We start from the raw sequence: 12,564 nt of genomic DNA, 5'->3' as shown, positions 1-12,564 counted from the left end.
GCAGGGCTACTACGAAACTAGAAACTCGAAGTTCGTGTCGTGCGGTCCCTCTCGCTCTCGTATTAAATAGTATAAGTGTCAGAGGGAACGCGCGACACGATCTTCGAGTTCGAATTTTGTAGTAGCCCTGCAGTGTACATGTACATGAGGCGGGAAACTTTTTTTTTTTTTAACGCCGTTAGAGTAACAGTAAAATGCTTTACATTTTATAATCATGCTATAATCAATCATTTAATAATTTTAATGTTAACGTTCGTTGTTTGGAATCGTAATTATCTTTTGAATAAAAAAAATATAAATTTTATATTCCATATTCATACCCACCTACTTGATTGATAATCATTCATTCGTTAGTACTCTATTCTTTTGCGCTGTCTGTGGCGTGTCATATCATATTTGTGATGGCGGTGCTAGCTTGGGGGCTTTGCTGCCTTGCTTATCGTACATTTACGATACAATACTTTCTGATACATTTCGAAGTTCTTATTACTGTTTTTTAAAGTTTTATTTTGTTTTGTCAATTTTCGTGTATAAATTATGATGTATTTCTTTGAGATTGCTGAAGTTTGCAAGATAACAATTCTTGGCGCTAACAAAACAATTAATGATTCCTGATGAAAAATGTGCTTACTAGAAACTTATTAGAGTAAGATAATTGTAAAATTTGGACAGAAAAAGACTTCATTTTCCAATAATTTATTAAATTTTGGTGTCAAACTTGAGTAAGCATCATGAATGATGTTCGTGACAAAGTTGTTGCCGGGTCTTCGGGTTGGGAGAATACAACACCGCGCAATGACTCGTCGCCTGAGACGCAGTCATCTCCGGGCGGCAGTAGCGAGACTCCGCAAACGCCCGGGGTGCCCGCGCCGCTGGCGCCGCACCTCGCAGCCGACCTGCACCCCGATCTCATTCAACAGGGCTGGCGCAAGTACTGGTCTAAGCGGGAAAATAGGCCATATTTTTGGAACAAACTTTCGGGCGAATCAATGTGGGAACTACCAGCAGTTAAACGGGATTTCGATCCTATTACAGATCCCCTTGGAATTTGTCATACTGGCCCTCCTAATGCTGGTAACATGACTCCGAGTGCTAGTAAGCGTCGTCCTTCCGAAGATAATGGCCCTCCTCCTAAAAAGTTTGTCCTGGCTGGTCCTTGGGATATAGAAGTACCAACTAATGTTGTTATATATGAACGGCCTCCAACTATCTGTCCACATCCACATCCTGAAATAGAAGGTTTCAGATTTACACTTGCAAATAAACTACGACAATGTTATCAGGAATTGTGTCACACCAGGGAGGGTATTGATGCTCCTAAAGACTCTTTTAATCGCTGGCTCATGGAACGTAAAGTAAATGACCAGGGAGGTTCTGATCCACTTTTACCCAGTCACTGCTTCCCTGAAATATCACGCTCCATGTATGAAGAAATCATGAATGATATTCCTATTAAATTAACTCATCCAAAATTCACTGGAGATGCTAGGAAACAGTTGTCTCGATATGCTGAAGCTGCTAAGAAAATGATTGAGTCCAGGAATGCATCTCCAGAAAGTCGTAAAGTTGTTAAATGGAATGCAGAGGATACATTCCAATGGCTGCGACGAACTGTTGGAGCCACCTATGATGACTTCCAAGACAGACTGGCTCATTTAAGAGTGAGTTTCTCTTCCTTTTACTTTGTTTTTTATTAGCTTATACCAGCAACTTCGTCTGCACAGAATTCACTTGCCGCTATCCTGTGGAAACTGTGCAAAACTCCAGGATAAAAATAATTCAATGTTTCAGAGTTTTAAGTTAAAGCAGATGCCAAATTACCAAATCTGTTGAGCCGTTTTTGTATGGTGGAGTAACAAATACCAAAACTTTCACATTTATAATATTAGTTGATTTCAATTAAATTTTTTAGTATTTTAATATAAAATATAATAAACATGTTATTTACTGCATCAAGAGAGAGATTTTTTCAGGTACATCAAAATTGGTATGTCTGAAATTTCTTTAATGATTTCTTAATTTCCCAATACTGCACTCCTAAGCCGAAAGGCCCTATCTAAAAAAAAAAAGGCTTTTCTTTTGGCTTAGGAGGGCAGAATAGTTATGTGTGTATAAAAATACACATAATACATAAGTGGCCACTTGCTGGAAAAATTGAATCTCAGTAGTTTCTAAATGTATGGAATTGTCAATCCTAAACAAGGTTTAATGACTGAATTGAGACTTAGGGCCTGTTTCAACACTCACTGAAAAAGTTTGTGACAGATATCTGTCATGCTGTCTCCGTTTCTTTTGTCCGAATAAACAGAGACAGTATAATTTATCTGTCACATATAATTAATAAAAGAGTGGTGAAACAGGCCCTTTATTTTTATTTTTGTCAATAACTTTTTCAGAGGCAATGCCAACCTCATTTGGCTGAAACAGTGAAGGCATCAGTAGAAGGTATTTGCCTTAAGATCTACCACCTCTCAGCCGAGTATGCTCGCAAGATACGGGAGAAACACAGTGCCCTGCTAAAAGAAAATGGAATACAGGTAAGCAATTATGATTATACTAGTGTTTACCCTCTGGCTTCGCACGCGTAAATCATAAGATCTAGTATTGTAATTGAAATTCCAGGATTTTACTGAATTCCTGTATGAATTTTCAAAAATTACATTGTGGTCTTTATTGACATGCAATACCAACAACCATGCCAAATTTAAGCCAGCAGATTAGATTTGGAGATGCATCCCGATCCACGCACGCACGCACGCACGCACGCACGCACGCACGCAACGCACGCAACGCACGCACGCACGCACGCACGCACGCACGCACGCACGCACGCACGCACGCACGCACGCACGCACGCACGCACGCACGCACGCACGCACGCACGCACGCACGCACGCACGCACGCACACACACACACACACACACACACACACACACACACACAAACTTTCACATTTATAATATTGGTAGGACAGTATTTGACTATTTATTACAAGTGTTTCTTTAGCTTGCCCTGTTTGTTTGGGTCAAATCTTGGAAGCTAAAGTGGGTCACTTCCAGTAGTCGGATCGACTTGATATTTGGTATACTTATGTAAATCTGGTGACAATACAATAATCTGGTAGTGACATCTTGGTGGTCCTGCCAGGATCATCTCCGCAGGAGGGAACTCCGCAATGGTTAATAATTAAAATTTGGTACAGATATGTAGTTTAGATGACAATGCAAGTACAGTCAACAAAAAGTACTGTCAGCAAATAAAAACTTGTATTAAAAATGATTTTTTTAACAGAAACTTTTTCTATTTTGTCTATGATAAAGCTTGACAATGCATTATTATCATTAACAGAAAAACAACATTGGCTGCTATTATTATTATGATATTTTTTATGGTAGAACAATTTTTGCCAGGTTAGCTAGTATAATGGAGATGACAAATTCAAGAATTTACAAATACCCTAATATAATGACAATAATTTTGAATTATTCACAGGTTATTTTCACCATTAATCAGCTCCCTAATTTTGATGCTGTTATCTGCATCATGGTCACGGTAGGGTAACGGGGTAGAGGTAATTACGGTCTAGATCCCGTAACAAAATATATCTAAGATACAACTACTATATACTACCTATGTTTAGAGTTTAACTTAATTTACATTTTTAACCGACTTCAAAAAAGAAGGAGGTTATCAATTCGGTTGTATTTTTTCTTTCATATGTAACTAGTTCTTATGATAGCTACCAAGACGTTGGATTGATGTGTGTGTCAGAGATTGAATAATATTTTATAGCCTCTTAAGTATATAAATATTAGCTATACATATTTATCCGTGTAGGATTTTAGCAAATATTTTTTTTATTGCTATTGAGAAATAGAAGATTGTATTATTACAAAGGAGCAAAACAATATTTTACTTCTCATGATCATTAAGTTCGTATTTATGAGTATGATGGATTATCTGTTGCCTTGCCCGCAACTCTGCGAAAAATTCGTCTATCCCGATCGCGCGTAAATTCAAATTTTCCTATATTTAAACTACCCTATGTTCTTCCTTGGGTTTCAAACTATCTCCATACCAAATTTCACCCCAATCGATTCAGAGGTTTTCAGCATTTATAATATTAGTAAGATGTATTTAAGCTGCATAAAATGCCTTGTTGTACTCTAGTCACTAGACGTCTAGTGCATAAAGTAAAATCTTCGCCTAAGACTAAGGCAAACAGGTGACAACAATCACGAACAATAAGTTCTTTTTTTAAGTTTATTGCTCTTTTTAGGCTGCGTTTCCACCAGAGATGTACTCTGATGTATGAGGGAGGTTGCATTGCGAGGAATGTGTTTGTCATGAATGAACCAATAAAACGCTTAACCTATCCTCCCTCAGCGCAGCAGCTCCAGTAGAATTGATTCATGACAAAAACACATTCCTCAGAACGCATCCTCTCTGGTGGAAACACAACCTAATTGACGTACAAATCACCTGAAGGTGATGAGTTGTCGGGCTTTGGTCCATTGGGCCGGGTACATGGTCACATGTCTCCAGGAGCTGGCGGCGCCGCTGCAGCAGGCGGCTCTGCGCAAGGTGTGGTGCTACCCGGTGCAGTGCGCGCTGCCGGCGCCGCGCGCGCCGCTCGTCGACCACTTCCTCGACCGCGACCAGGCGCTGCTGCGCTATCTCGGCGAGACGCAAGTCATCAACGCCGCCTATCTCCAGAAACTGGTACCTTACAACTGCTCAATCATTTACTCAGTTTAATAGCTAAGCATTTCAAGGGCGACACCGAAGGGATCAGGGAGGAGCAACTGCCCCTAGAGGTTCTATCTGATTTTGACCTACCTACAATTTATACTTTTCCCATCATGCACATATCGCACTCTTAGATCAAAATAATCCACCATTCTAATTGAGTCTAAATCAAGCTAGGTGGGGTATTATTTTGAGTTGATAATACTCTTGACTGGTTACTGGATGACTTGATCTAGGAGTGCGGTATCGATATGCTATCTGGGCTCAATTGCATAATAAAATACAAGCTGATAATATTAGTGGATTTCAGTACAAAATCGCTAATACTATTTACTCGTACTTTGTTATACAATCGGGCACTGTTAAACAGTTTCACAGGAATGCCCAGCGCTAGCTGGGATAGAGCGAGCGTTCAAGATGTTTGTCGCGGGGTGTTCGCAGGAATGTCTATACCGCTACAGCTGCTTCGACGACAAGAAGTTCGAGCAGTTCCTGTCGCGCGTGTGGTGCGTGCTGCGGCGGTACGCGGCGTGGGTGGGGGCGGGCGGCGAGGCGGCGCTGGCGCAGATGGCGCTGCCCGTGCCCGTGCTCGAGTGCCTGCAGCGCTGCTTCGGAGTCACCTTCGAGTGCTTCGCCAGCCCGCTCGACTGCTACTTCCGACAGTACTGCTCCGCCTTTGCCGATACGGACTCGTATTTTGGATCTCGGGGGTCAGTAAACATTTTTTTTTTCGTAGTTTTTTTTTCTTATTTTTGTCGAATAATCAAAGTTAAGACGTGGTGAACTAAAAGAATTTCCTTGCTCACCCGCGACCTTACGATAGCTAAGCTTATGCAAAATATGCGTGTTCATGCAGTTCCTCCACCTCCACACTGTAAGAACACACACAAATCACACAAACCCATCTATCACCACCACCACCACCACCTCCTCATTCAGAGTAACACAACCATGCATGTTGTATGGTTGTGTTACTCTGAAGATGAGCTCTGGTTGAGTTCGAAACGCGTCAGTGTAGTGTGGTGGTGGTGATAGATAGGTTTGTGTGATTTGTGTGTGTTCTTACAGTGTGGGTTTTAGTACATTGATATGGACCTCCGCAAAGTAACGCCTCATTCAATGAATTATTTAAGACGTGGTGTTGTTACACAAAAGACAGGTGAGAGGTGTCATCCATTTAAATGCATGTTGTATCGATGATCCCGTGCTCAACGGTGGACGTCCCTGGAGTGACAATGTCAATTCCAATTGCAGGCCGTTCCTGGAGCTGCGGCCGGTGTCGGGGTCGCTGGTGGCGCACCCGCCGTACTGCGAGGAGCTGCTGGAGGCGGCGCTGCGGCACATGGAGCGGCTGCTGCAGGAGTCGGCCGAGCCGCTCAGCTTCGTGGTGGTGCTGCCCGAGTGGCCCGAGCGCCACGCCGGCGCGCTGCACAAGCTGCAGGCCAGCCACTTCAAGCGCAAGCAGGTACGTACCACAGCCCGCAGCCCGCACCCTACTACATGTTTAATTAATATCGCTTTTTTTCTTTCTTATGAGAGGGAGGGTAAACAAGCATGCACCATGTACCAACAACATTTGGTCTGTCGCCGCTCTTTAATGAAAGTATAAGCCCTTTTCTTGAAAGCCCCGATGTCAGGTTGTCTCGAAACACTGCTGACTGAAGTTGATTCCACAACTTAACACATAGTACTTTACATGGCAGGAAGTGTGGAAGGAAACCTGCAGTGGTAGATATAGCCCTTCGGATTAAGAGTGATCATTTTTGACCAACGTTCGCGCTGCCGTCTGCCTAAAACTAAGGTCTTAAAATTCACGCGACTGTGACTTTGTTGCGAACAAAAAAGGAACAACTACTTGGAGGTTAGCTATAGAGTTTCTTTATTTTTAATAAATTTTAAAAAACTAAGAGTTGTTGCTGACACAAGTGAAGTTCGAGCTGGTAGAAAAATATTTTCATGGCTTTTTTGCAGTGGGTTAATTTTTGTTGTTCTAAAATTTTTCTTCAATGTTTTTATTGTTTTACAACTCGTTTCAGGTGGTGATTCCAGCCTTTGAACATGAATACCGCCACGGATTTCAGCACGTACTTCCAAAGTGAGATGATTTTAAATTCAAATAGTTTTCATCACACTTGCTCGTAAACAGTGTCGTAACATGCAGGCTACCTTGGTTGCAACCCCCCAAATAAAACCCTCGACCTTAATGTGCTTGTCATGAAACCCAAGGCCGGTCGCATGAGTCATTGCCCGAACTATACTGCATGGCGCGCCCACACGCATACGCGGCTCAGGCACATGCTGAGGGAGGGGGAGGGCGGCGCTGCCAAGAGCGCAGCCTAAGGTATCGCCACTATTTGGAAAAAATATATTTTTTCTTTTACACGGGCGGTACTAGAATTACGAAAATCGACTCATCAATTAATTCTAATAGACTCTCGTTCGTAATTCCTTATTTACCGCCCTTAAGACACAATGTCCTATTCCTTGTAGTACTTTTCGAATAGGATGGGTACAGTGACACATGCCATTAAGCAATTAAAGGGTTGTGACAATGTAAATTCGAGTCGATTTATACCGATTCTCGATTAAATATGCTAAGGGTGTGTAATCGATTTTATTAGTGATAGTTTATATTTTTAACTAGTTTTGCCTGTAGCTTCTCCCGCGTAGAAAGTGTTTTTGCTTGTCTTCCTGATCTCACAAACCATGCGGTCTTCTTTGGCACTATATTTGGCAATAACAAAATTGAATAACAAAGTTCAAAACATTAAATAATACGAAACACTCGATACAAAGACGCATTTAAGGACCTTCGCTCTCGTACTAATGAGGGCTATCGTTTTTTTTCTTACTAGATGGCGCCACTGTTGCGTGAGGTTTTTAAGTGTGGCTTTCAAGGTGTTATTACGGGTGTGAAAACGAAGTTTAGTTTGGATTAGAATATTATTTAATACACCTTAAAACCGTACCATAAAAATATCGAGCAACCACAGTCTTGCGTAGTTCCGTTTTGTTCGGAAAAAACGGAGGACAAAAGTTTTCGAAAGACAAAACTGTCTCAAAAACAGACATTCATTGCCCTTATCGCATAATTGCCATAATTAATTTCAGGTAATGCAAAATATTCACAAAATTATTCTAATTATAAAATAAACCCGCTTTGCTCACCCAAAAACTATGAGATTTGACATTTCGGAGACCTTACGCTACACTAGCGCCTCTAGCGGCGAATTCATACGCGATAGCCCTCATTGACAGATGATACGAGTCAAACGATTTGACAAGATTGTGGAATCGATTCGGTCGATAAGCAAAGTCAAGCTCTATTGAAATCGAGTTCCGTTTTACGCGATGAAAGTTGACGAGATTAAAATTTATCTTTTTAGTTTAAAAACATATATATATATTTTTAAGTGATTTTGTTTATTATTACGACATCTTTTAAGCTATAGAGATTTTTTTTTGTTCTTTCGGGATTCAAGTATTTTTTTTTATAAATTATTGTCCTGAAACGTTCATGGCGTGGTGGAATGGAAAAAACGCAAGTGTCACCATACACATCCTATCCGAAAAGTACTATAATCTTATCGAGAAATAACCAAAGGTTGATTGATAGAGATCTTCTAAAGAGATAAGTTCGCTTTTGTTATGTATCTCAACGATTGTCGATTGTATTGTTTTTTATGTATTTGTGTTTACAAACATACATAAATACATAACTACCGTTATGAAGTAAAATGTGCTCGGCTCGATATTCGCGTGGTATTCGCCTACAATAGCCGCTTTCGTTCAAATTCTGAGACCTTCGAGTCCGAAACATGTGAAGCAGTCTCCTTAGAGAGAGACGAGTATAACTTGTTTTAATTATAATAAGTAAACAATATGTGACTGTGTGCGCGCAGGAACGAGGTGTACTTCCGTTGGGGCGGTGGCACAGTGGTGGTGTGGCTGCAGAACGCGGCGGGGTTCGCGCGCTGGGGGCCCACGGAGGAGCGCGTAGAGGCGCTGCTGGACGCGTGGCGGCCGCGTGCCAAGCTGCGCTCGCCGCCGCCGCCGCCGCCGCCCGCCCGCCCGCGCCCGCGCCCGCGCCCGCACCCGCGCCCGCGCCACCCGCGCCCGCCGCGCCGTCCGTCGACGCAACCGCCCACCAGCCGCCACTCGCGCCTGACAAACGCTAACGCTCCGCGTCGCCCCGACCCGATGACGGTTTCTGAGACCCGAAATATCGCTAGATGCGTCAGAATCGCTAGGTCCGTTATTTTGGCGTTACGGTTTACGATTGGCTAATTGAGTCTATTTAACCGATGTCGAAATTGTCAAACGGATCTAACGGTACTGGCGTCGATTAGCCCGTTATAGAAACCCTCGTTATCATATCCAGAAGAGAGACTAAAGATCATGACATTGAGCTCTTCACGATTTTACGATTTCATCTATCGGATCTGTCCACGGCCCCGCGCCACTAGAAGCCCGTATCGTGGATGTCCGAATGTAGCGAGTGGATTCGTGTAGGGTTGTAAAAATGTGTTCTCCTAGTTTATAAAAAGATGACTCATGCAGATGACAGGCGATAAAAATGAACGGCTATGCTATTTCGTCGGATAAAGGACGACAACATGGATGAGAAGCTATAATAATAACATTACATCTCTTCATTCACCAGTTTCCTCACATTTTTTGTTACATATTTGAAAGTGTTTTGGATACCGAAAACATAAGTTCATTTGTAATTCGTAATCGTAAGGTAACTCCGTCTACGAAATGGAAACACGATTAATTGTCAACTCCACCTTTTTCTAACTCGTGAGTGCGAAACTTGAAACTGTCGTTTGCTGTCGTCTTTTCTCTGAAGCTAGTTTTGTTTTGTCCTTGTTTTCTTAGCCAGATGATCTGCCTCTTGTAACTAGTCTACTTCTAAACCCACGGCTGCCTTGAGAACATATTAAACCAAAATGCGACTAAATGTATCAAATTAAGAGATGAATTATGAGATGAACGGCTTCAACTGAAAATAATTAATCATTTTAATTCTACATTAAGTAGATCTACAGGTTACAAGTATATGTGTTTTGTACATATAATACATTTTGTATCATATACGAGTGTATAAATATATTATTTAGTTGTAAGGATAATTTTGATTATCATTTTTTTTAATTATTTTAAGAGCCACATCTCTGTTGTATAGTTCGATAAAGATATTGTTTTGATTGTTCATCATTATATTTTTAAAAGAAAATGCGTTCTTTTCTTTTAATAAACTGGCCTTAAACTACGAAGTACAAAATTCGAACTTTGTATCTTGCCGTCCCACTGACGCTTATACAGGGTGTTTGGTAGCTACGTGCAAAGCTTTAAGGGGGTTATAGCCGAGGTATTCTTGAACATTTTTAGCCATAAATGTCTTAGCCGAAATTTTATATATTTTTTAAAATTGAAAATTTAGAAATTTTAGGAAAATACCCAGTATTTGATAGTCGAATGAGCGTTAATTTGTAAACAAAATCTTTTATTTCGGATAGTTCAATGTGTATTGGACCAAATGAAATAATTTTTGAGTGTCTTTCTTGGCACAAAAACAATATGGAGGCATTCGAAATTACTAAAAATGTCTTAGGTTGGAACAGTCATTTTTGTCATGAAAAAAAAAACTAAGCCTTGAATTTCTTCTTAGCGAGTGCTCCCTGAGTTTGGTTTTTAGGGTTCCGTACCCAAAGGGTGCCAACGGGACCCTATTACTGAGACTCCGCTGTCTGTCTGTTTGTCGGTCCGTCCGTCTGTCAGGGGGGGTGTCTCTTAAGCCGTAAAAGTTAGACATTTGAAATTTTCACAGGTTACTGTGGCCGCTATAACAACAAATACTAAAAATAAAATAAAGTTACAAATTAAAGGGGGTCGGCATACAAGAAACGTGTTTTTTTAGCTTTTTTTGGTTGCTAGGCGTTATTAGCCGTTGCTAAGGCGACCGATTAATGATGTTTTATAAAAGCTTCGATAATATAATACAGTGATTGTGTGAATGTGTGGTTTATTCGTTTTCTCAAACATGACATGAAATATTGACGTGTTACAAATAATAGGCTGAGAAGTATCGCGCTGCAGGCGCTGTGGCTCAGCTGCGTGCGCGCGGTCACTCTAGCGGCCTGCAAAGAGATTTCATACAACCTTGCAGGCCGCTGGCCGGCAATGCGACCGTCTTTTGTTTCGACGCGCGCTCTGCGACACGCACGCGGCCCACGCACAGCACCACCGCGGCACGCACAGCAGCACCGCCAGCAGCCAGCGCGACACGCGCGTACACAACAGGGCGACCAGACTAGCGTCCCGCCAGCTTCATTTCTTGTTTTTTTTTTTCATTTTATTTCATGTAATGTTTGAGAAAAGCACTATACAAGCCTCGACCGCAACCTGGGGTTGCCGGCCTCGCATCCCTATCCTCTATATCTGCTTGGCCGGCAACCCCCTACTTCCCGGCCTCTACAGTAATGTACTATTTTGTGCAAAATTAATAATGTATATACTTTTTTTTGAGCCACGCGGGCAAGGTTTCAGAAGCAAGCAGCCAGAACCAAAGAGGATGAGAATTCAAATTGTTTTTTATTCGAAATACTTGCACAAGTGTTTACATTTCGGCGATATTTTTAGAAGCTTTTCTTTAGCTTGCCCTGTTTGTTTATTTATTTATTGTTTCTTTGGGTCAAATCTTGGAAGCTAAATTTGACCCACTTCCAGTGGTCCGATCGACTTGAAATTTGGCATACTTATGTAAATTTGGTGACAATACAATAATCTGGTAGTTACATCTTGGTGGTCCTGCCAGGATCGTCTCTGCAGGAGGGAACTTCTCAATAGTTAATAGTGCCGACTTGAAATTTGGTACAGATATGTAGTTTAGATGACAATGCAAGTACAGTCAACATAAAGTACATTCGGCAAAAAAAGCTTGAATTAAAAATGAAATTTTGAACAAAAACTTATTACAATCATTATATTTATTTGCAGTGTAATGTAACTACGTTTGCTCGGGTGGAATCTTTCAACTCAAATTTGAAGTGGATATCTTTAACCGATTGAGCTGAAATTTTCACGCATTTTTATAAATCCGATGACAATGCCATATTATTATAACATGGAGTTGATCTGATGATAAAGCTAGCAGGTGACCATAGGAACTCTGTGATAAACGACACGACCGCAGCATGTTTGGACTCGTTTGATTCGTCTTGACGAGTACTTTGGTAACCAGGGGCATAAAGTACAGTCAGCAAAAAAATATATATTAGAAGAATTTTAAGAAAAACTTACTGAACTGTTTACGGAACCCTTCATGTAGGAGTCCGACTCGCACTTGACCTTTTTTTTTTTTCTTTTTATCTCAGATTTAGCAAGCTATGTGAATGAGTAAAAAGAAAAGAAAGAACAATAAACAGGCATGTTTTGAAAAATGTTTGATAATTCAAGGATTTTTTTAAAAAAATTTTTAATGGCACAGAAAAATTACTGTTCCAACCTAAGACATTTTTTAGTAATTCGAATGCCTTCATTTTGTTTTTGTGGCAAGACAAACACTTAAAAATTATTTCATTTGGTCTAATAATAGGTACACATCAAACTATCCGAAATAAAAAGTTTTGTTAACAAATTAACGATCTTTGGGGCAATATTGACTCGTGACTATCAAATTCTGGGTATTTTCCTTAAAATTTCTAAATTTACAATTAAAAAAAAAACGGCTAAGACATAAATGGCTAAAATGTTCAAAAATACCTCGGCTCTCACCCCCTTAAAGCTTATTGCATCTACTTAGCTACCAA

General features: G+C 40.9%; 1 protein-coding gene across 1 annotated transcript; it reads left to right on the top strand.

The window, feature by feature from the left end:
• The first annotated feature begins 375 nt into the window (after positions 1-375).
• On the top strand, positions 376-6,849 carry LOC141426754 (mRNA (2'-O-methyladenosine-N(6)-)-methyltransferase-like). The gene is made up of 6 exons (XM_074085896.1): positions 376-1,661; positions 2,397-2,537; positions 4,547-4,723; positions 5,192-5,460; positions 6,005-6,215; positions 6,787-6,849. Exons 1-6 carry the CDS (start codon positions 732-734, stop codon positions 6,847-6,849), a joined length of 1,791 nt encoding a protein of 596 aa, XP_073941997.1. The 5' UTR covers positions 376-731.
• The last annotated feature ends 5,715 nt before the right edge of the window (positions 6,850-12,564 follow it).

The sequence above is a fragment of the Choristoneura fumiferana genome, chromosome 3, assembly GCF_025370935.1.
Source record: "Choristoneura fumiferana chromosome 3, NRCan_CFum_1, whole genome shotgun sequence".
Taxonomy (NCBI): Eukaryota; Metazoa; Arthropoda; class Insecta; order Lepidoptera; family Tortricidae; genus Choristoneura; species Choristoneura fumiferana.
The sequence above is the reverse complement of the archived record's forward strand: the minus strand, read 5'-3'. Positions and strand labels throughout refer to the sequence as shown.

What these genes read in the sequence shown, in the direction of transcription:
- LOC141426754 (XM_074085896.1), top strand. Translation starts at nt 732, where the DNA reads ATGAATGATGTTCGTGACAAAGTTGTTGCCGGGTCTTCGGGTTGGGAG. An exon ending in ACAGACTGGCTCATTTAAGA is followed by an intron (nt 1,662 to 2,396) that starts GTGAGTTTCTCT and finishes TAACTTTTTCAG; the next exon opens with AGGCAATGCCAACCTCATTT. An exon ending in CCGCCTATCTCCAGAAACTG is followed by an intron (nt 4,724 to 5,191) that starts GTACCTTACAAC and finishes GGGTGTTCGCAG; the next exon opens with GAATGTCTATACCGCTACAG.